This window comes from Amphibalanus amphitrite, unplaced genomic scaffold (assembly GCF_019059575.1).
Source record: "Amphibalanus amphitrite isolate SeventyFive unplaced genomic scaffold, NRLGWU_Aamphi_draft 000468F_arrow, whole genome shotgun sequence".
In the NCBI taxonomy this organism is placed as follows: domain Eukaryota; kingdom Metazoa; phylum Arthropoda; class Thecostraca; order Balanomorpha; family Balanidae; genus Amphibalanus; species Amphibalanus amphitrite.
The window spans coordinates 499,794-523,568 of NW_024881962.1; the positions used below are offsets into that span (position 1 = coordinate 499,794).

Genomic DNA, 23,775 nt, shown 5'->3' on the forward strand with positions numbered 1-23,775 from the left:
GTATTGAAGTTCTTTCTTGAGCCTTTTTCTAATCATGTCTGGTGGTTGGTCTTCTATGCTGTGCCAGTGTGCTTCTGGGATCTTAGGGGTGATTGGCGATAACACTGTGTTTGGTAACTTTGCTCCACGACCCAGCATATGCTCATCGAACTCGTGCAGGATTAAAATCTTTGTCGCTCTTAATGTTACACGGTCCATCATCGATCGAGGCAACACCAAACATATCATATTTCTCTCTCCCTTCTCTCTTCCCCTCCTCACCTGTCACCTCCCCTCTTCTCCCCTCTCTCCCTCTCTCCCTCCCTCTCCCCTCCCCGTCAGCCCCGATGGAGCCACTTTCGGCAGCCAAACAATGCCACCTGCCCGGGTCGGTGCGGGCCCGGCGGGCGGAACACCGGCCGACTGTGCGGGCGGTCGGTCGATATAGTAGCACTGATAAAGTGCGGCCAGATGGTAGGTGACGTCATCGTGACGGAGAGCAGGCTCACGGGGGTGAGGGGGAGGGTGATGTTTGGGTATGTTGATATTGTGATGGTCGATATTTTGATTGTTGACTGTTTGTATTGGTATTATATTGTTTTGTGTCGCATAAGGTCCAACTAGTTAGTGCGGTGCGAATGCTGTGAGGGTGCTAGTGTTATTTGTTATATTTATGGGGACTGCTCACTGTTTCGTGTTCATATATCAGAATGGGACGCTCTAAACAGTAGGTCGTGCTGTTAGCCTTGAGCTGTCACGTGCTCCTCGTGGAGTAGACCGGTCTGTATCCAACGAACGGATACGCTGGACTGTTGACGGAAGCGACTTCCTCGAAAGATAGCCGATGTGACCGCAAACCAGGCTTCGCTGACGGAAAAAAATGGTCGAAACTTGCTCTTCATTCAGGTTCTCTCACATTGCTCTGGAAATAAACAATACGAGTTCATCATCCCGCTCCTTCCGCAGTAAACATTCCCAGACGTCACAACCTTGAAACTCTCTTGATCGGACTGGTTTGGCGTAATTCTACTCCAACATCTAAGCTCGATTTACAACATCACGTCACCGAGTTTCACCCATTTTTTTCCGTGTGTGCGCTGCGACTGCACGGTACCGGCGATTATGATTCAGTCACGTCCTGGTCCGGCCGACGGTGTTTCGCGGAGCGTTAGTCGCACAGTGAGTTCAGCCAGTCGTCGCAGCGTGCCTGTGAGCCTTGCCACGGCGACGGTCCGTGTTAGGTGTCGGTTGTGGGATTACTGAGAAGTGCGAATGTGAGCAGTGCACCCATCTTCGCTGACGGCTGACGGGTGGTGGTCTGTGCGAGTTGTGTGTGCGGTGTTGGCGTGCGTTTAAGTGGACTCTGCTTTACTAAGCTATACCTACTGTGCTGTCCAGTGTCCATTGAGCTGGGCGGACTGCGTAAGTTGTAACTCACATGCACTTGCAATACAAGACCAAAAACCGTCGTAAGTTACGGACTCGCTTTATGAAACGGGGCCAAGGTCAATGTTCAATGTTGGAATGTACAATGCAAGTTCAGTATGTACAGAATTGTATTGTATTGCTGGTTTCTCAGTTCGTGTTTCCCAGTCCTGTGCGGCGGTGTTCGCGCAAACGTGCCTGTACCTTTATGAGACACGTGTTGTTTGCAGTTTATGCTGTACCGGTTCTGTCACTCCGTGCGGAAAGCATATGCTAGTAAACTGGGTCTCAGTATGCGTGTGCCTCTGTGTAGTCATGTCTCGTTTGGTGATACTACACGGGGAGCACACTGTACCACACGCACCTGTGTTTTGTCTGTGTATCGTGTGGTGCCACCCCCTTGTCTGTATGTCTGTATGCCATGTGGTGCCACCCTACGTCACCCGGACACGCGCATATGTCTGTGTGTTGTGTAGTGCCTCCCTACACCTGCAAGTGCACAGTGCACACTTGTGTATGTTGTCTCGTCACCCTACACTCGCACAGTGTGTATATCCTAATGCCGTGTCTCGCAGGCACCGAACTGGAGCTGGCAGGGATGGAGGAGAGCGTTCGGAAGGAGCCACTGGCCCTGAGCGACCCCGTGGCGCAGGCAGCAGAGAGGCTCCGGCAGGCCATCACATTGTCTGCGGTCAGTGGACGGGGCAGGGACTGTCAGATGGGCCAGGGGGTGTCAGTTTGCGGGGTAGACACTGTCGGTTTTGGGACTCTCGGTGGTATACACCATTCAAATGCTGGGAGGTTGTGCTATCTCATATGAAGTTGTCGTTTTCCTTGTTTTCTTGGTCGTAGTGAATCATTGGAAATTGGAATGAATGATGTCTTTCTTCCGTCATCAATATTTGAAAGTAGATATGGATGCAGGTAGGCTCTAGCATAGCCTTTGGAAGCTTAGAGCACCAGTATCTGGCAGAAATCGTTTAGTACATTTTGGGAGATTCATATAGGCACTGGTACTACTGTAGTCATAGCTGTAGCGAATTCGTAATGGTTTACGGGTGTCGATCAGCTGGTCAAACAGTTTCTCTCACTTTTCTTGCTCAGTAAAGTGCGCTCTGTAGTCGTTCTCTTTAATAGCGACATGCTGCTTTGTTGTTCTTTTGACTGTTTTACAATGACGGTTCTTTGGCACGTTTCAGAAGAGCGCCAGCACGCCTTCAGAGACGGCCCTAACAGAGGAGACGCGTCACTTCCTCAGCACCTGGCTGGCCGGAAACAACAACAGTAGCAGCAGCAGCAATGGCAAGGTGAGTCCCGCGAGGAGCAAGCCTCTGAGGTCGGTAATCGAGAATCGCACACAACACGCAACACACCGAGACTTCAGGGACAGTCATTGGTTGTCCCAGTTTGGTGGCGAATAGGGTACAGATACGATGCATGTTTGCAAGCGTAGATAGGGCGTTATGGTTGTTCGATGAGTCCCTTCCTACCGGGACAGTACTGTCTGCTTGTGGCGAGGATGCTGCCGGCTTGTTTGATCGCCCATTGGCTTTATACCATGAACCACAGTGTCAGCGTTACTGGAAATCTGATGGAGCAATATAAGGTTGTCTTGGATTTCTACGTGCGGGTGGTTATAGGTACAGCTGAACTAACGTTGCGAGTCGGATTATAATGGAACTGAGATGAACTATGATGCAGGGTACTTTATACTAGATGCTTTGGCATCGCATGGACTTGCCAGTCTCCATATGGCACCACCAAGCAGTACTCCAGCAGCAGCTGCCTGGCCATCCCACAGCCCTGCTCCGGCGCTCTAGCCAGCACCCCCGATCTGTGTCCGTTTTCCCGATCAGTAGGGGACGGGAAGCGGGCGATGACGCGCCGGCCGCTGGCGGCTCGTTGGTGTCGGTTAGCGCTGTCTGTTCCGTCCCTAGGCCGTGCGCGACTGTCGGCACCGGTGTGTTTCCGCAGAAGGAAAACAAACAGTCTGTCATCGACACCCGCCGTCCACCGCTGGGCCCTCCCCGGCTCATGGCTGACTTGAGTCAGAGCTAGTTAGTTTGAAGACTCGAGTCATTTTGGGGACATATGACAGTTTAGCATGGCCAATGGCCATGGTATTGTTGGTCTTGTCTAGTTTCCTCTTCAGCCTCCTAGGGTCTTTCCCTTTCGTTCATCGATGTGTGAACTGTCGACCCTTTCCGAAGACTCCTAGAATAGTCACCAGGTGGCTCACTTCCTGTAGTGCGGAGGCGGTCTGTGTACGGTGGCGCCATCTCTGGCAGCCGGCCGGAACGCCGTTACCATGACTGCACCGGTGTGAGCCAGCTTTGTCGATGGATAGTGGGCGGCCTCAGCCGAACGAACCCTCACGGAATATAGTCGTTTATTGTGGTCTTTCGCAAGGTGTCGGAAGATTCATGTGGTGTGAGTCTGTTCTCTTTTAGACGGACTTTACTCAGTGAACTGCACCCGTGTCGATTGGATATGTAAATTGGGACGAAATTGTCGTTAAAGAGGGCACGTAAAGACACTTTCCTCGTGGAAATACGGCCAACACGAAAACCCTTTGGAAAAACCGAAACATCTTCGGCAAATATTTTGTGCCAGAACATATTTTGTGCTTTGCGCGGAAGTGGAAAGAAATTCCGAACTGATCGATAACAAAGTGCATACGACTTCGATGCGCCATTGATAAGCTTATTATGGGAAACCTACAACGGTACACTGGCAGCTAACATTGCAGAAATATATCAGAAATAATCCTGAAATACCCACTGATATTAGCTTCGAACTCGGGTGACTTGGTTATCTGCCAGTTCAAAAATGGCTCAGAGTGGTTCAAAGAAAACCCAGAACCAAGTGCTGGACCAGCTAGCAAAGGCGACCCATTTCAACCGGAACGAAATCGAGGCGCTTGTTCTCATGTTTAGGAAGACGCTGCGACCGAAGACGGACAAGCTGGACCGCAGCAAGTTCCGTGATGTGCTCCACAACACCTTCGACATGACCGACGACATGCTGATGGATCGAGTGTTCCGCGTCTTCGACAAAGACAACGACGGCCTCATCAACATGGAGGAATGGGTTACCGGTCTGTCCGTCTTCCTGCGCGGCACGCTTCAGGAGCGCATCAACTACTGCTTCGCCGTGTACGACTTCAACGGCGACCAGTCTCTGGCGCGGGACGAGGTCTACCACCTGCTGAAGAACAGCGTCATGAAGAACCCCCAGGAGGAAGATCCTGAGGAGGGCGTGCGCGACCTCATTGACCTCGTCATGAAGAAGCTGGATGTGAACCACGACGGATTTGTGTCCTTTGATGACTACGAGGCTACAGTGAAGATGGAGCCCCTCTTGCTGGAGGTGTTTGGACCCTGCCTGCCGCAGCAGGAATCGCTAGAAACGTTCCTCACCACCTTTGTCGAGCCTAAGCGAACGCCCGGCTATGAAGGATAAATTCTTCTTTTTTTTTAGCTTATTTAACAAGACTCCTTCAAGTCGTGATGTATGTCAGCTGTATTGCGGTGCTATTCAATGCAATGAAAACGACGCATATTCGAATCCAGCTTAACTAGGATTGCTAGATGTTCCGTTCCGACTACCGTCACGTTTGTCGACGTCAATCCTAGTAAGTATGTTAACATTCCCCGCTGGCTGTGTAGTTCAGAATTTGACAAGCAGCTCATCTCGTTTTACTGTTATCCAAATCACTGCAGCTGCTCAAGTAATACAGCTGATGACCGACGTGGCGGTGTCTTGCTTCATTCACTGCTAGATTAGATGATTGAGATTTATTTTTGCCGACGATGCGTGCCCGCTGGATCTGCTCGGGCCAGCGCTGGCGGTGGGGGGATGTCTGCCCTGCTGACGCTGACGGCGAGTCTGAGTCATTCGAATTGCCTTGATCAGCCACTGGGTGAGACCGCGAGACTACGGTGGATGAGCGGATTTAATCAAACGTTAACAATTTCAAAATACCTTAGTATTTGTATCATCGCTAGATGGATGAGATCTAAATACACATACTGCTTCGGATGTTTTTCTTCTCGTCGTTTTCCAGCGCCATGAACAATCAACACATTGGGTACATTACGGATGTTGACCTTCGTTTACGTCATCTGTGTCTTCACGTGGTGCTGCCACCTTGGCACTGAACCGACCCCAGTCCACTCTCGTTGACACGATTAATAGTGCTGACATCCCGGCACGCTGCAGCGCTCTGCGGGTCGGAGTTAGGGGCTCGGCCAGACGGCTCCACCCCCAGCTGTGCAGAGGGCAGGGGGCGTGGTGGTAGAGTTAGACTGGGAGGTTTAGGGTGACGGGGAGGGGCGGAGCGCCGATGGAGTTGTCGTGTTTTGCCGGGGGCGGTCCGTTTCCGGCGTCTCTCGGGCACGTGTCGCTCCGGTTGGCCTCCACCGACCGTTGTTGCTGCGAGCTGCGGCGGCCGACGGGCGGGGGCGGCGCAGGCGCGCTCGGCGCCGTCGGCCGGCCGCCGCCGCCGCCGCCGGCAGCCAGTGCCACTGCCATGCCCGGCCGCGATCCGTTCTCCGTGCCGGCCGGAGCGCGCTCCTGGCTCAGCGATGTGCTCGAGAGCTCGCCGGCGCCGGCGCCCGTGCCGGCGCCGGCCGGTGTCGTGTCCAGACTTGTGCACTCGTTCGAGCGAGGTGAGTTCGCGCCGGAAGAGTCACCGCCGCCGGCGCGACGCGAGGCGCCCGCTCAGGACGTCCACGCGGACTACAGGAGCATGATCGCCGCGCTGGATCGCTATATCGAGGCGCGTGACCAGCGCCGCGCCGCCGCCGCTGCCGCCGAGCCGGCTGGCCGCACACCGTCGCCGCTTCCCTCTGCCGGCTCCACGCCTCCCGAGGTACGCCGGATCACGGGGAAGCCTCCTCGGCCGCGTCGCGCCGCGTCTCCCGCTCGACCTCAGCCGGCGCCACACCAGCCCCCTCCGTCAGTGAGCGTGACTCCTCCGGTACCTCGTGTCGGCGTGTCACCACCGGCGCTCTACCCAACCGCGTACCCGGCAGCCTACCTGGCCACGCCGCAGTACGCCCAATACGCCCAGTACGCGGCGCATCCAACACACCCTTCATATGCGCACCTGGCTCCGATACCGTCTGTCGCTTCTGTGGCCTACGGGGGACCGTGTGCGCCTCTCTCCCAACTGGCGCCGCTGGGGTACGAGCCCGGCTGGGCGGACCAGCCGACCAGGAAGAGATCTTCCAGCTTCGACTCAGCGCTGGAGGAGATCAGAGCCCGCTACGGCAGTGGGGAGAGCCTCTGCTGGCCGGCGGCGCCACACTGCGCCGGAGGATGGGGTGGATCCTGTGGAAACATCGCAGGATGTAAGGTCAGTGGAAGGTCAAGGGCTGTGGGTCGGTGACAGGTCAAGGCCACGGGCGCTGACGGGTAGGAATACTATCCTTTGACTGGAAACTGGTTATTTAGTCGTATATTTTCGCTCGCTTTTGTAACCCTGAAATGTCTCTGGCATTCCATTATTAGTATGGGTTTAAGAGCCTTGAGCGCCTATTGGCAGCAACGGGAACAATGCCATTCTTCGACTAGATTGAAACTATTTACCTTCTTGTGTATTTTGGATCTCTTTTGAGACTGAACATCCATCTTTTTCGCACGGGTTAACAGCGCTATCTTATTGGTGTGGCCCCTTCTGTACGCTCATTCGCTCAAGTGAGCCGTCTCGCCTGTCGGTACTGGCGTTCGGTTGCCAGCGACAGTCGAACTCGTGCCACTGCCAACAATTTGCGCAGTATATTAGGGTTGCTGCCCGATGGAGACGTCTATACGTGGCAAGCTGCTTAGAGCTGCAGCTCGGATTGTGTGATTGCACAGGCTGTGCAGCTCAAAGTTTTGCGGTTTTAGGCGATTCAAACCATAGTGTCATCAAAGGGTTGCGTGGGAGTTTTTGAAGTATTCACAGGTCTCTGATGTGTGACTGACTTGTCGCCTTGCTTCAAACTGTGTGTGCAGCACACACGCCTCCAGCTGTGTGTGCTTTGACGAACTCTCGTAATTGAATTAGTGTGCTCGATAACTGCAATAACTCGCGGCATCATCAGCTGGCTCGCTGCACGAACTCGTCTGATTCTCCATGCGACCACTGGCTGTAGGGTGTTTGTTGTAAGATCCGATGCATAAGGCGATATAGGAGACACATTAGGCCGCTCCAGCGATCGGAACACCTCCGCTGTATCGGCTGTCAGGTCCGGGATGGGTTGAGGCGCAGCCGATGGATCATGTGCAGCGTGCAGCCCGACGCTCCCGCCAGTGTCCGGTAAACCGGGGAAGGGGAGTCGGGACTGAGATCCGGATGTGGTCCCACTTCGACCAGCTGATGGGAAACCCGAGGCTGGACGGTGGGATGGTACGGCTTTTGTGATTTACGGTTAGTGCCCTAGCATTGTTTGTGGAAGGTAATAGCAGATCTAGAAGTCGATAACTCAAATTAAATTTTGAATAATAAACTCGCCCCTGTCTCTCTCTCTCTCTCTCTCTCTCTCTCTCTCTCTCTCTCTCTCTCTCTCTCTCTCTCTCTCTCTCTCTCTCTCTCTCTCTCTCTCTCTCTCTCTCTCTCTCTCTCTCTCTCTCTCTCTCTCTCTCTCTCTCTCCCCTCTCCCCCTCTCCCCTCTCCCCTCTCCCCTCTCCCCTCTCCCCTCTCCCCTCTCCCCTCTCCCCTCTCCCCTCTCCCCCTTTCCCCCTCTCCCCTCTCTATCTCTCCTTCCCTCCCTCCCTCCCTCCCTCCCTCCCTCCCTCCCTCCCTCCCTCCCTCTGTCGCCTTCCCCGCCCGCCCCCCGCGTCTGTCCGAGTTTCGTGCAGACTGATCACACTGTTGCTCTGACGTTATCTAGGCTTGAAGGACGAGTCACTTGATGACCTGGCCAGTTGCGGCTAACGAGTAACGAGGCCTGTTGGTCTTGTTAGCTCGACCGTTTTACTGGGTGGTCTTTGCTGTTTGATGCATCCAGTCCCAGTGGTTCAGCTCGGGATAGCATGCAGACATTTCGATTGGCCGTGAGTTTTTGGAAGAAGCATGATCACATTCTTCATTAAAAGATAGCCACGTCCCACTTAGGGAATGAGGTGTATAATCGTCTATGATGCTCAAATAATCATACGGCTATCATTTGTCCAGTTTCTAACGGCATAGCTGAAATATGTCTTTGTTTATTTTAGTGACGAGAAAAAAAAAACTGTCGCTGACATAGAGTTATGTTCTAGTAAATATTCGTGAATGTGAGTCAATTAAAGTGTCTTTGGCAGGATGACACGGCACCTGGTGTGTCCGTCAACATGTCACTGCTGACAAATGACACACATATGCGCCGCTGGCCCCATGGTTTTATCTGTGTTTGTCTTTATTTAACTCGCACATATTTTACACTAGCCAAGAGTAACAAATGAATAGATGCAACACGGCACATGGTCTCGCAGATAGATGAAATCATCGTGCTGGTCAAACGATTCAGCTGTCTACTGGTTGTGTTTCCATCTGGGTGGTGGCATCCGTTTCGTTCGTTTTATCTCTGTTGATCAGATGTTTGAACGATTAGTCATTGCCCTTTATATTTTCTTAGGGCGTGTTGACTGAGTGCTAAGGCGAGTTGATCCTTCAGACTCCCGTTGAGAATCAAGAGTCCGTCATTGTCGTGATAGTCTGTCGGAGTGTTATCATCTTCTGGCTCTCAGCCCGGCCTGGCGACCCTAGTGTTGGTAAGTCTGGTCTGGTCTAGTAAGACTAACCTTAACGTTTGTAAATAATCAGACATGATTGAGTTTTATTCACGATCGATGGCAACACAAGTCAAATTCCTAAAACCAGACGTTTCGGCCACAGGGTGCCTTCGTCAGTGGACACTACAGATTAAATTAAAAACACATAGTATCAAAAACAATCGGTATAAATCGTTCGAAGTCGACACATCGGGCACATCGCATTTCGAAACATGTGCCCGATGTGTCGACTTCGAACGATTTATACCGATTGTTTTTGATACTATGTGTTTTTAATTTAATCACTAGTGTCCACTGACGAAGGCACCCTGTGGCCGAAACGTCTGGTTTTAGGAATTTGACTTGTGTTGCCATCGATCGTGAATAAAACTCAACTAACCTTAACCTATGAGGACATGAGTCGACAGATCAATGTATTTGGGTGTTCTGGTCTACATACATACACTGGTAAAGTGGCATCAAGAGGACCTATATACTATATAGTGTATTTTGGCTCCGTCTGATCTGCTTTTTCGGTGTATCAGTGTGCAGTAGGGTGATATGCTACCCGGTCCTACCCCTACCAATCCCGTATAATAGTCCACCAGTCTATCGGTCTGATGGACTCTGTTGGGAGTCTGGTGGGAGTCTGTTGGAAGTCTGCCTGTAGTCTGGTAGGAGTCTGATAGCAGTCTGATAGTAGTCTGATGGAAGTCTGGTCCGGTGAGGTCAGCTGGTCGGGTCAGGCCGGGCCGGCCGGGGCAGACAGCTCCGCTGGAAACGGTCCAGCCTCCCCTGCGACCCAGCTGGCACGGCTCCTGTTTTCTTTACCGTCCCACCGACCCGCGCCTCCGAACCCCAACCGGCCGGGCGGCAGCCGCCTCAACACGGGATCCTATCGCATTCCGGTGGGCTGGTGCTGGGGGAGGGGGGCTGTTCCGGTGTCGGTACTGGTTCCATGTCTGTTCTTGAAGCTTTGGGCAGTGGACAATGACTGGAAGCTGGCTTGGTGTGTGGGTGACTGATAAGCAAGTGGCAGTGCAGGCTGCTGCTAAGAACCTGAAAAAGCAAAACGAATATCATAATTTTTAAGCACTAAAACACATTGGAATCTGCAGCCGTCAACGTAGGTGGTCTTGGCCCACCCTGAATGTTTTAAAGCGTGTGTCAATTCACGTGCCAGCTATCATGATGCAAACATGACGGCTGGCAGGCTGCAGACTCAAGACATATCTTTTTCCTTGAGGTATCGCATCGGATTGTTTGATTAAAACCTGATCCGGTGTCCTCTGGCTACGAATTGGCTCTTGTGCGTGGTCTATGACGCATGTAGAGCCCCATAGGCGGTATCGGCCGCTTCATGTCGGTCGGGCCAGGGCATTCGGCCAGCTCTCCGTGCAGTTCTGCCTCTGGTGACTATGGCTGAACTAGAGCTTCTGTGTTCCACCGTTAGGGGGCCGTCGAGTGATCATTCTCCGTGGCCGCCTACTGTCGCTCGCATGTAATGTATCGTTGGCAGCCGGGTGTATTTTTGCCACCGCGACCCTTGTGTTCCCAGAGAACCTCTGTTTTCTGGCTAGCTGAATGATAGTATTTGTTCTAGACTAGTTAGCTGAACATCGACATGACGATATGTGTGATGACAAAAATATTAGCGTGACCTTTGTAGTCGGCGCGCCCTAAAGCCCTAATGAACAAACAAGCGATATAAACTTACCACCTATACTAGTGGCCACTTTTATCGCCAACTTATCACTTTTTTCTTGGCCGTAGTCAAAAGTTCAACCTTCTTCATGTCGAGTATAGTCGCCTGTTGTTTTGTGTTGCATGTCATATTGGGTGCGTAAGTTTAACAAATATTGACCTTCCTATTAGGATCAAGTTATCGGTTGCGTGCCGTAATGAATGTTTGGGCTACATTTTGCATCGTCAGTTGCGTAGCATTTTGCTTCATTTTGCATCATAAGCGCTACTCGACTTGTGAATTAGCGGCGAGTGCCTGAGGGCACGCAGCGGCGCTACACCGAGCACAGCTAAACCCGAACGTATTGCCGCTAGATGGCACCAGCGGACATTGCCTGTATCTATGCTGTGCCGCAAAGCGTGCGCGGACACCCGGCACGGGTTGGATGTCTCAATTGATGATACGTTCAAATGCTGATGGAACGCCTAATTAGGGCGACCAAATGGAAAAGGCCAAGCCGTTAACGAATGAAATCAACCATGTAATGCTGTCGCATCTGTATTAGGCATATTTTATTTAGTAAATTTTACTCTGAAGATACCTACGTGCAATTGTACCTACTGCCTCCATCTTAATAATGCAGGCCATGGTTTCATTGTTATTCTCTTTGATCGCCATTTTGTTTTGTTATTCGTTTTTTGTTTTGATTATTTATGTGTCCCGTGGCGACTGTCGAAGGTCTGCATTTTCACCTCATTTGGCATGGCAGCGTATGTACAACATTCTTGGCGGGACGCACTGGTAAATTGAATATTCTCCGACAACAGTCACATTTATTTACGTCCCTCATGGTTCTAAGGTCTACTTTTGACACACTGTATTCGACACATACATACAATAGTTAGACGGATCGTGCTCTAGTAGTTATTGAGTTCTAATGCAGACTCAGGTACACGAATCAGTGCGTCACACATTGTAAGTCGAGTCACGGCTCACTTACCTTTTGACCCGGATAGCTGAAGGATCGGCGAGTGCTTGTGTGTTGGTGGTGAAGTCGATCCTTCTTTTCATCTGATATTGTTGGTGTCGACTTCACAAAGCAGATTGCAGGAAACATGAGTTCACTTATGACTTGTTCCGGTATTGTGCAACTTCTGTGCTCTTTGAAGCTCGCTTATTCGTCATATTTAATGTGCGTGCTGCGAAAGGCACAGTGCCAGAATATGAGAGTAGGAAGCTCACATCAAACTCTGAGTGCTATTTTTAGCGTGCGTTTCTTCTGTACCAGACCAATTTTGAGTGACACATGAGCCGTGGCCAACCGTCTGTTATGTGCATACCGGTTCCTTTCTGCTAGCTTTTTCTCTGGTAGCTACCTACCACTATGCCACTACCACAACGTGGTATCCATGCCTTCCCCAATCAGTCTGTTTCTCTGCGTGACAGCCGTGAAAGGTAAGTGATTTTCATGACACAGACCATCAACAGGGACGGCTCCCTCGCCGTGACAGGCGCCGCTCTGGGGTGCGTCGTTGCCGTCGCGGGCCGGTCAGCTGCTCCGTCGGCTCCGACGGCCGTCGGTGCCGTCTGTCGGCCAAGGTAAACAGCGGGCGACGACGGGGCGCCGGACGCCGGCCGACGATCACGCCGATGATTGGCGTCGACGGCGTGGGCGGAGGTGTGGTGGGGAGGGAGAGAATACTGCGATGCAATGTCGCACGGTTTCTGTGCCTGAGAGGAGGGTGGATTCCGTCGCTACCTTGATAGGGCTTCTGAGTGATGTTCGAGAAAGACTGACGCTGTGACATCCAGACTCAGACTGCGAACGCTCGCGCCGCGCGTGCCTGCGTCTGGTTTGAAGTGCGGTCTCGTTCCGCCTGCTCTCATCCGCGGAGCATACTGCACGCATCTCTGCCGCTCCGGCGCCGCCGTCCTGCCGTCGTTCCCCCGTCGGCCGCGGCCGGGGCGTTGTTGGCGCTGCGTCGGCCGGTGTCGGTCGGTTTTGGCCGGGCGGCCGCTTACCTGGCGTACCGCCGCGCCGCCGCCGCCGCCGCCGCCGCCGCCGCCGCCGCCGCCGCCGACGCCAGTGGGGCCCGTGCCGCGCCCGAGGACGGCCATGCCCGACAGCAGGGCGCGTGCCGGCGAGCCGCCGCCGCGTGCCGGCTCCAGCGACAGTGAGAGTGAGCAGGTGACGACGGAGACTACCTCAGAGAGCGGCGCCGGAGACACCAGACTGCGCCGCTCCGCCTCGCGGCCGGACGGGGTGTTTCTGACAGAGCCGCCGCCGCCGGCGCCTCCCGCAGTCTCCCAGGCCAGCGCCGCAGCGAGGAGACAGCACAAGAAGAGGAGGCAATCCGGTCTGTGTGGTGGCTGTGATGTGGTGCTTTGAGGGATGTGAGGGGGTGGGTTGAGAGGTTATGCAATGTGCCGGAAACGGGAGGGAAGGGGAGGGGTGGGATAGTTGTGGGAGGGTTAGAAGGAGGGTCTGGAGTTCAAGGGTATATGAGGAGAGTTATGACTGAAGAATAGGGACTGGGAAGGCCAATTTAAGGGTTGGCAAACCTTCTAAACCACGGTACTTTTGAAGAGCCGCAGTCGAGCGGCAGCGGAGAGGGCGTCCTACCCGCAGTGGACGGCCATTTGTTTTGTTTTGTTTTCTTAGCGTGGCGTTTAGTGTGAGTCAGTGGCTAAATTGGACCTCCAGCCTCGACCCCGCCTCATCCAACTCCGGAAGTCGCGTCAGACCGCCGACCGCAGTTGCAAACGTGGCACGTGGAGAACCCATGGACACGTGCGGATGAGGATGACCTCCGCTGTCCTCTGCCCGATTAGCTCATCTTGCTCTTCACTCCTTCATTCATTCATTCTGACCTGGTGGCCTCTTCATTCATTCATTCTGACCTGGTGGCCTGTCCTGTATATTTCCTGACCACCTCCCTTGTCTTGTCGCTCTACCTTGTTGTCTCCTGTGACAGGTGACCTGTCAATCTGCACTCTCCTGTTCTCTTGTCCTACACAGTTCGCTCACTGGCAATCTGTGCGCCACGCACAGCTGACTGCAAACAATGCCACCGTGTGCGTGCTGTCTTGCTGGGGGGGGGGGGGGGGGGGACGGTGGGAGGACTGGATGGTCTGTGGTGTCCCTTGTGGGTGGGCTTGGCGTAGGTTTTGAACCTTGGTATGAGCACCGACCACAGTTCTACGGTCCATTGGGATTTTATCTCTCGCTGTGGGCCCCTTTTCCTAGGGGTGGAGTGCAATGCGGCCCATGGGTTTTATGTCGGTCCAAAATTTTGACTCTTCTTGGTTCCTGCGGCTTTATGGCTCTGTGGCTGGCTTCCTGGGTTAGAACTCCCTGCACAGCCACACCTGGCGGCTCAATAATGTCTTATAGATATCGGGTCCATTCCCCGACCATCGCCTCTTTCATGAGTGTTTAGGCCCCGCAGGTGTGCCCGTGGGTGTAATGGCAGAACGCTGTCCATTGATAGGGCCACCGCAGGGTGGCATGCCCGGACATCGGATAAATGCTACTGGGGGGGGGGGGGCTCATGGGGCTCTGAAGGGTGAGATCATGCGATAGCATGGTCATTCAATTGCACGAGTTTCATTTACAGCTTTATCTCCTGATTGATATATTTGGGAAACTCTTCGTAAAGAGTAGCACAGGGTGTGTTTTGATCAACGCTTAAAAGGTTGCTCTCTACTTGGCAGTGAGCACCGACGCTCTGCGCTCAGTCTCTGAGTGATCTTCTCCGGCGGGTGATTGTTCCCGGTACCTAGCGTATGCTGACCGGCGGGCTGACCTGCAGGCTCTCGCGCCGAGCCGGAGCGTACCCGGTCCTCCACCGAGAGCGTGCTGAGGAGCGAACACAGTGACGCCAACACCACCGACGACCTCTCCCTGGGCACCAGCAGCAGCACCAGATATAATAGCGAAGGTGCCGACCGCTACACCAGTTATGTTGGCTTTTCGGGCAAAAGAGCCGTCTGTTGGTCGAGGGTCACTCAGTTCGCATCAGGTCAAAGGCGGAATACGACACAAAATTGATGTTTTAGAGATGAAACAGGCAGATCCAAAATGGCTTATATCTATCGATCTGATTATTTTGTCAAATGGCTTTACCGACGACATCTGGCTAATGCCAGTGCCCTATACGTCCTACATTGGAGAATCGCCATTCGCTTTTGGTCTGCTGCGAACTGAAAGCATTTTAGACGACTCGTTATCCTACTGGCCCACATGGGGAACAAAAGGAGTCCTTATGCCGCTTTAGGTCAATTACCAGGACATCCGCCGTTTAGCGCGGCTGTAATCTCCGCCAGACTCGTGCTATCATCCCGGCGCGTCCACTCGTGACGGCTGGGTGAGGGCCGTGTAACTGCCGGCTGTCGGCGGGGACGGGTGACGACCATCAGACCGCAGGGGCGAGGCGGCGCGTGTGGCGCGTGCCCTCCAGCCGAGCGGTGCGCCGTTTCCGGACTCGCTGTGGCATTTGCATCAGAATGACAGGCGGTGTGGTGGCGGTGGCCGGTTAGCTCTCGATGTGGCGCGCGAGTCGGCCCCGGGCCCTCGCGATGGCCGGCTGCGGCCGACCGGGGCCCTCCGGCTCCGGGCCCCGCGGCGCTAGGCCCTCTGGTGGTGGACCCCTTCGTAGTGGATCCCTCAGAGGTGGACCCGTCAGTGGTATACCGTGCATCAATAGTGGGTCCGCCAGCGGTGAACTCATCGGTGGTGGACCTATTAGTGGTAGACCCGTCAGTGGTAGACCGCGCATCAATAGTGCACCCGTCAGTGGTGAACCCATAAGTGGTGATCGGCGTCACAGTGGACCCCCTGATGATGGACCACGACCACCATCTAAGAACGGACCTTGTGGAAACAGCCACTTCGGAAGTCACATCTACGCCAGACGTCTTTCTGATGACGGCCTCTGTAACGGCGGCTCTTGTGGTGTTCGAGATCACTCGGCCACCGTGCGAGCTAACGGAAGTCTCCTTAACGCTAACCCACCCGGCACTGACCCCTCAACCGACCCCCGTGGTGACCTGGCCCGGTCGGATGCCGGGGTCGCCGCCGGTCACCGGTCGAACTCTGGGGTCGCCGCCGGTCGTCGCCCGTCCGACAGTGGTGCTAATGGAGTTAGCACTGCGGGGAGTGCGCACCCGGCGCCGAGCGCCCTGGTACAGCGGATTACGTGTGGTTCGGTACAGTACCAGATCAGTTACGTGCGCCGCCCGCGATCGCCCTCCCCACCGCCGCCGCCGCCGCCGCCGTCAGGTAATACCACACCGCCGCCCCCGCCCCCGGCGATACAACCGTTTGGGGTCTGTGGTTTGGCTACATTCTATGGCGCACTCGCGTCGCCTCGCCGCCGCGGCTCAGTCTGTCGTCACTTTATTGGTACCCAGTTCTGTAGTATCCAATGTTTGATAGGTCTGGAGAGGTTAGCTGGAAGGGATTGCTAGGATATCTGGTGGAGCTGGGAGGGAATGTCGCGCCCCTCGTCATCTCCGGTCGTTCCACCTGAGGCGACGACTCGGCTGGGGCTGAATCGGGCGTCGGACCGGGGCCCTATCGCAGCGGGATAAACACGGCCTGAAATAGCGCCGCTGCCAGCCGGGCCGTGCCTTCTGCGCAGCCCGGCGCAGCACGAGGTGGTTTGTTTCGCACCGGCTCAAACTGTGTGGGCTAGCACACGGGGTGCGGATGACGGGGTTACAGGTGGTTGAGCTCCGGAGGAAGGGATTATTTTTGTAGAGGGGATGTTGGGAGGGACGTGTTTTAGGAGCCGTAGGAGGAATGTGGCGTTGGGATGTGATGGGTGGGGTTGGGTAGAGAGTGGAGAGAGGTTGGGTTCCGCTGTGGGTAGTGCTGTGAATAGAAGACGCTCCCGGAACCCTCCTGAAGCACCACCACCACCTGCCGCAGCTGCTTCTGAGTTGGAACATGGCGACCGCTCCTGGTCGTCGTACTACGCCCAGCGCTCGCCGTTGTTCTACTACCGTCCGCCGGCTCCGCTGCCGCCTCCCAGCTACTACAGTCTGCCGACCAGCCGCGCCCAGACGCCAGAGAGACGCAGTAAGACACCCCAGCCTGCCTCGGCGACCGCCGACGACCCGGAGCCCCCCGTGAGCCGCCGGCCGACCTCGCAGCGCCAGGGCCGGCAGCGCGACCTCCTCAACCGCCGCGAGAAGTTCCGGCGCAGCAAGAGCCGCGAGCGCAGCCTGGAGCGCCGCTGGGCGGACCCGTGCGGCCCGTGCCCGTGCTGTGAGCAGGGAGGCAGCGATGAAGAGGACTGGATGCCGCACTACTGGCACGGTTTCCACGGCCGGCCGTGCGCCCACCGCGCGCCGCCGCCGCCCCCGCCGCCGCTGGACCACCGGTACAGCTACTCGGGACCTCTGGACTGCTGGCCGCCGCCCTACCCGCCGGTCGACTACCATCGCTGGCTGGCGCCGTACAAGGTGGGGAGTGGGGAGAGAACGTGTGTCGGAGGGGGACGGGGCATGCTGGCATTGAAACATGCCAACATGGGGGGGGGGGGGGCAACCATAGCACAAACGATGCGTGCTCTGGAAGTCGTTTACTCTCCATCAAAGGTAAGTGAATGTAGGTACAATGTTTTTAACTCCTATCTTTCAGAACATTTAACGAATTTATCGCATGCAGATGAGAAAACTTTGTCGAAGCTTGCTGAGATAATGTCAAATGCTACGCAGAGCTGAAACGACCACTATTGTCATGTTTTTACAGCCCTGAAAAGCTAGGTGATTCGCACGATCACTGTGCAGTGCACACCACATAAATCAACAATCGCTCACTAGGCGTGGAAAAGGAGAAATGTATAGTCGATCTGAGCAGTCGATTCCCGCTGAGACGCGCGAATGATGGGAGGTTTTGGGGGCGTGCCGCAGCTGACCGAATGACCTGTTCCTGTCCCTGAACTCATCCGTCTTCTCGCTCGCTCGAGCCGCAAAGAACGCAGCTCCGAAATAAACCGATAACGACGGCGCCGGGCAGCGTCACGGGGCGTGACGGGCTATGCGTGACGCCCCGTGACGATGACGCCCACTGGCCCGTATTTCTCTGCCAGCTCTGCCGCTAGCCGTGACGCCATATGTGCGTCACAGACGGTCTTCTGCGCGTTGTGTGATGTTTTTACAGGGACAGTTATGTATCGGAATGAAAGGGGCTGGATGTGTGATCATTGATCAGGGGTGAAGGATTTAAGTGTATGAGTCATTTTGACGCTAGCTGCAAGTTAGCTACAAGCTAGTACGCTACCATGAGCTCACGTCTCACTGTGGTGCATCTTTTGGATGTTTTGGGCTCTTGGTGCTTCGTCAGTTTGTTCATATATTCTCACAAATGTGCGGTTGGTCGGGGTCCTACTCTTTTCTCTCTCTATGGGCCATATTCAGTCTGTTGACTGACCACCATTCCGTACCATCACTCGTTTGACTCTGACAGGCCCCGAGGGACGGAGTGGACCGGATCGCCGTCTGGCAGCGGGCCAGTGGTGACCTGTCCTCCGTCCTATCCGCTCAGCTCTCTCCTTCTCCTACGATAGCCTGGGTATCGCAATATACGCTGGTGGTCAGGAATTGCTTCTCGTAGCTGTTGCGTACCTATGTTGAATTAGTTTTGCATGTGGTTACCACACAACTGAATGAATAAAAATTTGCTGACGTCATGAGGTGGTGCCCTTTCCGATGTCGCGAATTATTGCCAGACCTCAGGCGGTGTTTCATTTTAGGTTGACCGAGCTGTCGTGAGTTTGTTTTTAGATGGCGGATGTCTCCTCGTTGACCCTATCAGATTACCGAAGCAGCTGACAGCCAGGCTGTTTTATGATTGTGCCGACAGCTGCAATCGGGATTCATGGGAATATATCATTTGGCTGCCTGTGACGTTAATTCTGACATGACGCAGTAACCGTGCTATTCCAACGGATTGCTATGGCAATTTGTAACTTAGGCTGATTAAATACCATTCATAGCTATATTTACCTTTGCTCCTCTGCGGTTATCTTCAATCATCTGACTTAACTTCCTACAGTCATTAATCATAGTTCCTAAGTAATCCTAAATATTGGATATTTATATCTCGTGCTCTGTATCCTGTGATAATGATAGTGGTGTAATGTTCGCTTAGAATAGAGAACGGCACTCTAAATATAACTCGGTTTCTGATCTTGTCTGGGTCTCGAATTCGTTGGTCATCCCCCCCCACACACACACACACTATCCCAGTTGAAGAGCTCCAGCCATCAGCGGCGCCCTCCTTGACTCTTTTATAGCTGGATCTGCACCTCCTTTGACTCCTCTGCGAACTTTGATTCATCGCGGCAGGAGACGATGACACGTCCGGAATTACAGCTATTATTGTCATACATCGGGACGGGTCGCAGCGTGGTGCCCAATACCATCAATACCATAGTGGGAGGGAGGTGGTTGTGATTCTTTACTTAGCTTTGTGTATTCTGATATATTATTAGAAGAAGCAAGTACCTATGTAATTCATTGCCAAAGGCTCAGAAACGCTAGAAATCTGTGAAACAATGTAAGACATGCCGATGGAAACAGGGTGTTGAATGTACCTGGCTGCTCTGATTTACTTTTTGTAACAGGCAGGATTTTACCAACAAATACCGTAAGCAGACAGGCTGTAATACGTTCCAGTGCTTTTCAGTGATCAGTGTGATTCCTATTCTGCGTTCATTGCGTAACGCAATGGCACTCACCGGTGCACTAGTGCCTATTCGGCCACTACTATGAACGTCAAACCCCTTGAGACCCCACTTTTTTGCGATAGTTTTTAAATGCGTCAACTTTCGTTGATAATATTCTGGCAATGTATGTTTCAGAACCTGCCGAAACTTTTATTACTAAGGTATTTTGACGCCAAACGATTATGGAAGGTACTTCTCATTCACTCGTAATGTTAAGGTCAATTCAGGCCCGGGCAGAGGCTTGCGCTCGGCCACACTCGAGCCCCGCCACCAGCGCCATCTGCTCTAAATGCCATCTACCAGCGCCCGCTACCGCTACCAGCTACCGCCCACCATCAAGCCTGAATGGAGCGAGAGACGCGAGTGACCGGTCGCCGGGCAAGGAGCGCCGGAGGGGTAGGGCGGAGCTTAGCGCTGACGTCATTACGTGGCTCCGCCCCATGAGCGCGTAGCCTCTACCCAAACAGCAGATTCGTTCCGTGAAATTTAACATTACGAGTGAATGAGAAGTACCTTTAATAATCGTTTGGCGTCAAAATACCTTAGTAATAAAAGTTTCGGCAGGATCTGAAACACACATTGCCAGAATATTGTCAACGAGAGTTGACGCATTTAAAAATTATCGCAAAAAAGTGGGGTCTCAAGGGGTTTGACGTCCATAGTAGACACGGTCGGGCTTTGGGCGAGGTGCCAACTCTGCGCTCCTCTCCCTCACTGAGGGCCATGTCTGGGTGAGACGTTCTACCGCCGACGACCGACCGACCGACCGACCGACGTCGACCGCAAGAGCGAGGGCTTCCCGGCGGTCGGCTCCACCGGAGGTCACTATTTCGGTCCGACGACACACTTCGGGGGCTCGTGTCGGCCCGGTGTATCTCCCAGGCGGACGAATTTCGAGCTGGTCCATGTGTAATAATGTATGATAGTTAGGTGGCGTTGGATGATCCGTTAGTGTGTAAGAAGAATGTGGCGTGGCGTGGCTCGTCGATTGGTGTTTATGATTTGGCCCGGTCAGGTCCTCACGTGCTCTACTTGGCTCGACTAGTGTCATTCGTCCTCAGTTGGACCGCAGCCCGGCTTCACTGAATGTGGGGAGGGAACGTCCATTCAGTAGATATTCCTCCCGGTCCTTCCTCCGTAGTTTGATAGCAGATGTCTGCCAGTAGTATCATGGATTTCTAATATGAATTGCGAGGTGTTGAAGCGATGTATTCATCAGTTATTCTAGTGATCACATAAATCTTCATATTGGCTTTGAAGCGGCTATTCATGTCATTCTCGAATCCAGCCTTCCAGCAGGCAGCCCATTTCCTAGTTCCCAGTACCGTCGCGATCCTGAGCCCCAGCTGCCTCCCCGATCGAGTCTGCTCGACTCGACTCGAGCCCGGTCTCTAGCCGCTGTCAATAAGCGGGGGTGCCGACACGGAGACAGACATTTGGCACGTGTTGACTTGGCATGTCGCTGTCACTGGCCGACCGCCTGTCGCGCGCGTCCCCACTGCTCGGAGCCGTGACTGGCGCAGCGGGCGCAAAAACGACGCACGCCAGACAGAAATGGTGCGTGTATAGTTTTCTGTGAATGGGGGATGTGTGGTGGCTAACCACGAAAACCACGGAAACCAGTTGGCGAAAGCTGCTATTGCGTGCATGTGTCGTGTAGTCCAGGTCCTACCAATAAGCTCGGTATTGTCACGTTAGCCCATTGCTTGCCCTACATTGGGCGAGACCAATACTTTTCGGAAAGTGACGCCCGTGAATCGTGATTGCGCATTATGAGTGTTTGCTGGTTTCATTTATTCCTGGAAAACATGCACTGATGCCTGGATGCTCTGGCGACTTGACTGCAGTGTCAGTGACACAGAGATGGCAGAGTTCCGCCTCAACCCCGGAACTCCCCCCTGTGGGCCGGCCACCGCTATTAGACGGTGTCGGGCCGGACATTAGCGCCCAGCGCCGGTCCACACCACCTAAGTAACTTTTTCTGCTGGTTCGCAATGGACTCACGCGGCGCAGTGAGACTGTCTATGTCCACTGGACGTCCCACAGAAACGCTCAATTCGTACATTCGCTGAGCACTTCAAACTTAACTTCTTTCTTCTCGATGTGAGAAGTAAGCACCTTCAGTGAAAATGTTGGAAGTTGGAACATGCAAGCTGCTGAAATGTATGATTGATTTTATGTGCAACGAGTTGCAAATGAACGCGTGTTGAGCACAGGAGCAGTGAACTGGCTGTTGCGGACCAAGCGACGACGGAAAGCTTCATTCCCCTGTCCTGATTGCTTTTTTGATTCAGCTTGCGTCAGCATGCTTCGTCGGTTCACATGTTGAATGTTACGCTGAATTTTGAAAACTTGTGTTGAATGTTGAATGCAACTTAATGCATTCATGCTCTTTAGGGTATTTTGCATGAATACGTTGCCTGTGCTTATGGATACGAAACACCCAACAATCATACAACACCGCAAAGTTGGGGTTTACTTTAGCCGGAGCCACACGACCTCGCTCATGTCCAACCTTTGGTACTTACGCTGTCCGGTGTGCACTGTGCAGTTACCCCCCCCCCCCCTACTTCGTGTCGGTGTCATTGTACCCGGGACACTGGATCGGCCAGTGCTGTAGGGGCGGTACTGAGTCTATAGAGCCGTGCTGTGGTACTGTTCCATCCATACACCTACCTTTCGTGGGACGTTACTGTCACGTGCCCGAGGTTGGGAAGGGTGGGGTCGAACATAGTGGCATCAGGGGTCAAAGCGGTGATGGCGAATGCTGTTGAAGTTGGTAGCGGATAGAATCTTTATCTCGCAGTCGTTCTCTAACAGTTGGCTGCCTTTTCGTACCACCTTAGGCATTTAAAGCATTTTACTGAAGACATTTTTAATTAGCTGATGTGATATCAATCATGCACCTATATTCAATAGTTATCGCAGAAAACCTGCAGCACTGAAAACAGCTATTATAGCTGTGTGTTTAGTGCTACCTACTTTTTGTGTCTTTTTTGTTCTTTTGTATGTAATTACTTAGCCTGTTCAATGTTCATTGATGAGTTATTACGGCTGGTGTAACGAACTTTTTGTCACGGCATCAGTAATATTATGAAGAGGTCCCACACTACCTGAAGTTCCGACACCGTACTACAAAACACTCCAGTAATGGCACTGTAGCACGACACATGCCTTCATGTAAGCTACAAGACAAATGGTCGCCTTCCCCTTCATTCATCTCTGCCCAGTGCCCCCCCTCTGATCGCCTCCCTCCTCTGCCGTTACAGCCGGGTCTGGAGTACGATGAGCGGCTTCAGAAGCTCGAGTCGGACAAGTCGTCCCTGCAGCTTCAGGTGTCCGTCCTCACCGAGCAGATTGACGCGCAGACGGAGAAAATCTCCGAACTCGAGGACCAGCTCCGCACCCGGCAAATGCTGCTCGGAAAGGCAGAGGACCGACTGCAGAAGGTATGTTAAAACGCTGAAAAGGTCCGAGTTGCTGGTTTGCTTCTGCTTTGAGGATTTTGTGAACGCATATGTGCTCCCTCGCGTTTCTAGTTACCTTGCGTTTCTCCCTTGCATTCCTCGTGGCTTCAGTACTGTCAACCTCAACCAGCCCCTCACCATTGGCTTGCGGTCCGTTTTTTCTTCCGTTTTTTTCCTCTTGGCTGACTGGTATTGACAGCCTGCGTGCTGTCTGTAGCGCCCATATTCAGCCGTGGACCGGTGTTTTCACCACCGGGGTCGTCGTTCTGTGGGGGTCGCGGCACAGTCAATAGCGGCCGGTTATCAGTCGACTATCTCCGACACACGACCGTCCGTCGGTCACGCCGCGTCGGCCGGCCGGACCAGCATAGCACAACAGGCGGACTGCGGGGGTTGTGTTACACGTGTAATGTGCCGGGGGATTGTAATGGTAATTTGATATGGTATTGGTTATGCGCACTGTGCCTACTGCTGACGTATGGAATGTGCGTTTAGATAATGTGTTCGTTAGGCGGCACGGGCGGACATCGATAGCAGCGCCTCTATCGGTCACTAGGGAAAGCTGGGCTGTAGGCGACGAAATACCGGCTGAGTTGTCACACGTTGAATAGGTTTATAGACATCCGTCTTGTGAAAAAGTTGAACTTTTGCCTTCAATATTTCTACAGGCAATTTTAGAAAAGTTTTCACATAGATTACAAAACCGTTTAGATTATTGTATTCACGTCAAGCCTTTCCTGTTGTT

The 23,775-nt window shown here is 53.5% G+C and overlaps 3 protein-coding genes across 3 annotated transcripts; all 3 read left to right on the forward strand.

Moving 5' to 3' along the window:
- The first annotated feature begins 3,994 nt into the window (after positions 1 to 3,994).
- On the forward strand, positions 3,995 to 5,154 carry LOC122392090 (EF-hand calcium-binding domain-containing protein 1-like). The gene has a single exon (XM_043386601.1). It carries the CDS (start codon positions 4,234 to 4,236, stop codon positions 4,864 to 4,866), a length of 633 nt encoding a protein of 210 aa, XP_043242536.1. The 5' UTR covers positions 3,995 to 4,233; the 3' UTR covers positions 4,867 to 5,154.
- A 781-nt stretch (positions 5,155 to 5,935) lies between these two features.
- Positions 5,936 to 6,796, forward strand: LOC122392077 (protein transport protein SEC31-like). Its single transcript, XM_043386578.1, has one exon. It carries the CDS (start codon positions 5,936 to 5,938, stop codon positions 6,794 to 6,796), a length of 861 nt encoding a protein of 286 aa, XP_043242513.1.
- A 6,133-nt stretch (positions 6,797 to 12,929) lies between these two features.
- On the forward strand, positions 12,930 to 23,012 carry LOC122392078 (protein PRRC2A-like; the record flags this gene model as incomplete). The annotated part of the gene is made up of 4 exons (XM_043386579.1): positions 12,930 to 13,185; positions 14,641 to 14,769; positions 16,761 to 17,296; positions 22,833 to 23,012. Coding segments are annotated over exons 1-4 (1,086 nt in total), but the record flags the coding sequence as incomplete, so codon positions are not given.
- Positions 23,013 to 23,775: the final 763 nt, after the last annotated feature.

Coding starts and splice junctions, on each gene's coding strand:
- LOC122392090 (XM_043386601.1), top strand. CDS start 4,234: ATGGCTCAGAGTGGTTCAAAGAAAACCCAGAACCAAGTGCTGGACCAG.
- LOC122392077 (XM_043386578.1), top strand. CDS start 5,936: ATGCCCGGCCGCGATCCGTTCTCCGTGCCGGCCGGAGCGCGCTCCTGG.